This window comes from Myotis brandtii, unplaced genomic scaffold, assembly GCF_000412655.1.
Source record: "Myotis brandtii unplaced genomic scaffold, ASM41265v1 scaffold3489, whole genome shotgun sequence".
Lineage (NCBI taxonomy): Eukaryota > Metazoa > Chordata > Mammalia > Chiroptera > Vespertilionidae > Myotis > Myotis brandtii.
In genome coordinates, this window is record NW_005363422.1 from 81,694 (window position 1) to 81,996 (window position 303).

A 303-nucleotide genomic window follows, 5' to 3' on the forward strand; every position below is an offset into this window, starting at 1 on the left:
CCCTGTTTGCCGTGAGCAGGTCCAGGTTCCCGCTGGGGTCCACGATGGCATTGATGACTGCAGGGGGGGCAGCGTCAGGGGAGGGTCCTGCCCCCCCACACCCACCCGGCGTCTCCGCCCAGGTCCTCGCCTCCACCCCAGCTGGGCCACACCCACCTTCCAGCTGCTTCTGCACGCGCCTCAGCTCCTTCAGGATGGAGCTGATCTCCTGGAAGAGGGGGGAGGAGGCTGATGGCGGAGCCCGACCACCGAGGGTCCCAGCCTGGACCAGCGCCCACGCCTCTCTGCTGCCAGGACAGGAGG

At 69.3% G+C, this 303-nt stretch overlaps 1 protein-coding gene across 1 annotated transcript in view; it reads right to left on the reverse strand.

Annotated features, from left to right (window-relative positions):
* Positions 1-303, reverse strand: part of PLD4 (phospholipase D family, member 4) — a 15,809-nt gene that overhangs the window by 14,745 nt on the left and 761 nt on the right. The window contains exon 3 of the mRNA XM_014544032.1: positions 157-208. Within this exon, the coding sequence (XP_014399518.1) occupies positions 157-208 (52 nt within the window). The remainder of the gene's footprint in view (positions 1-156; positions 209-303) is intronic.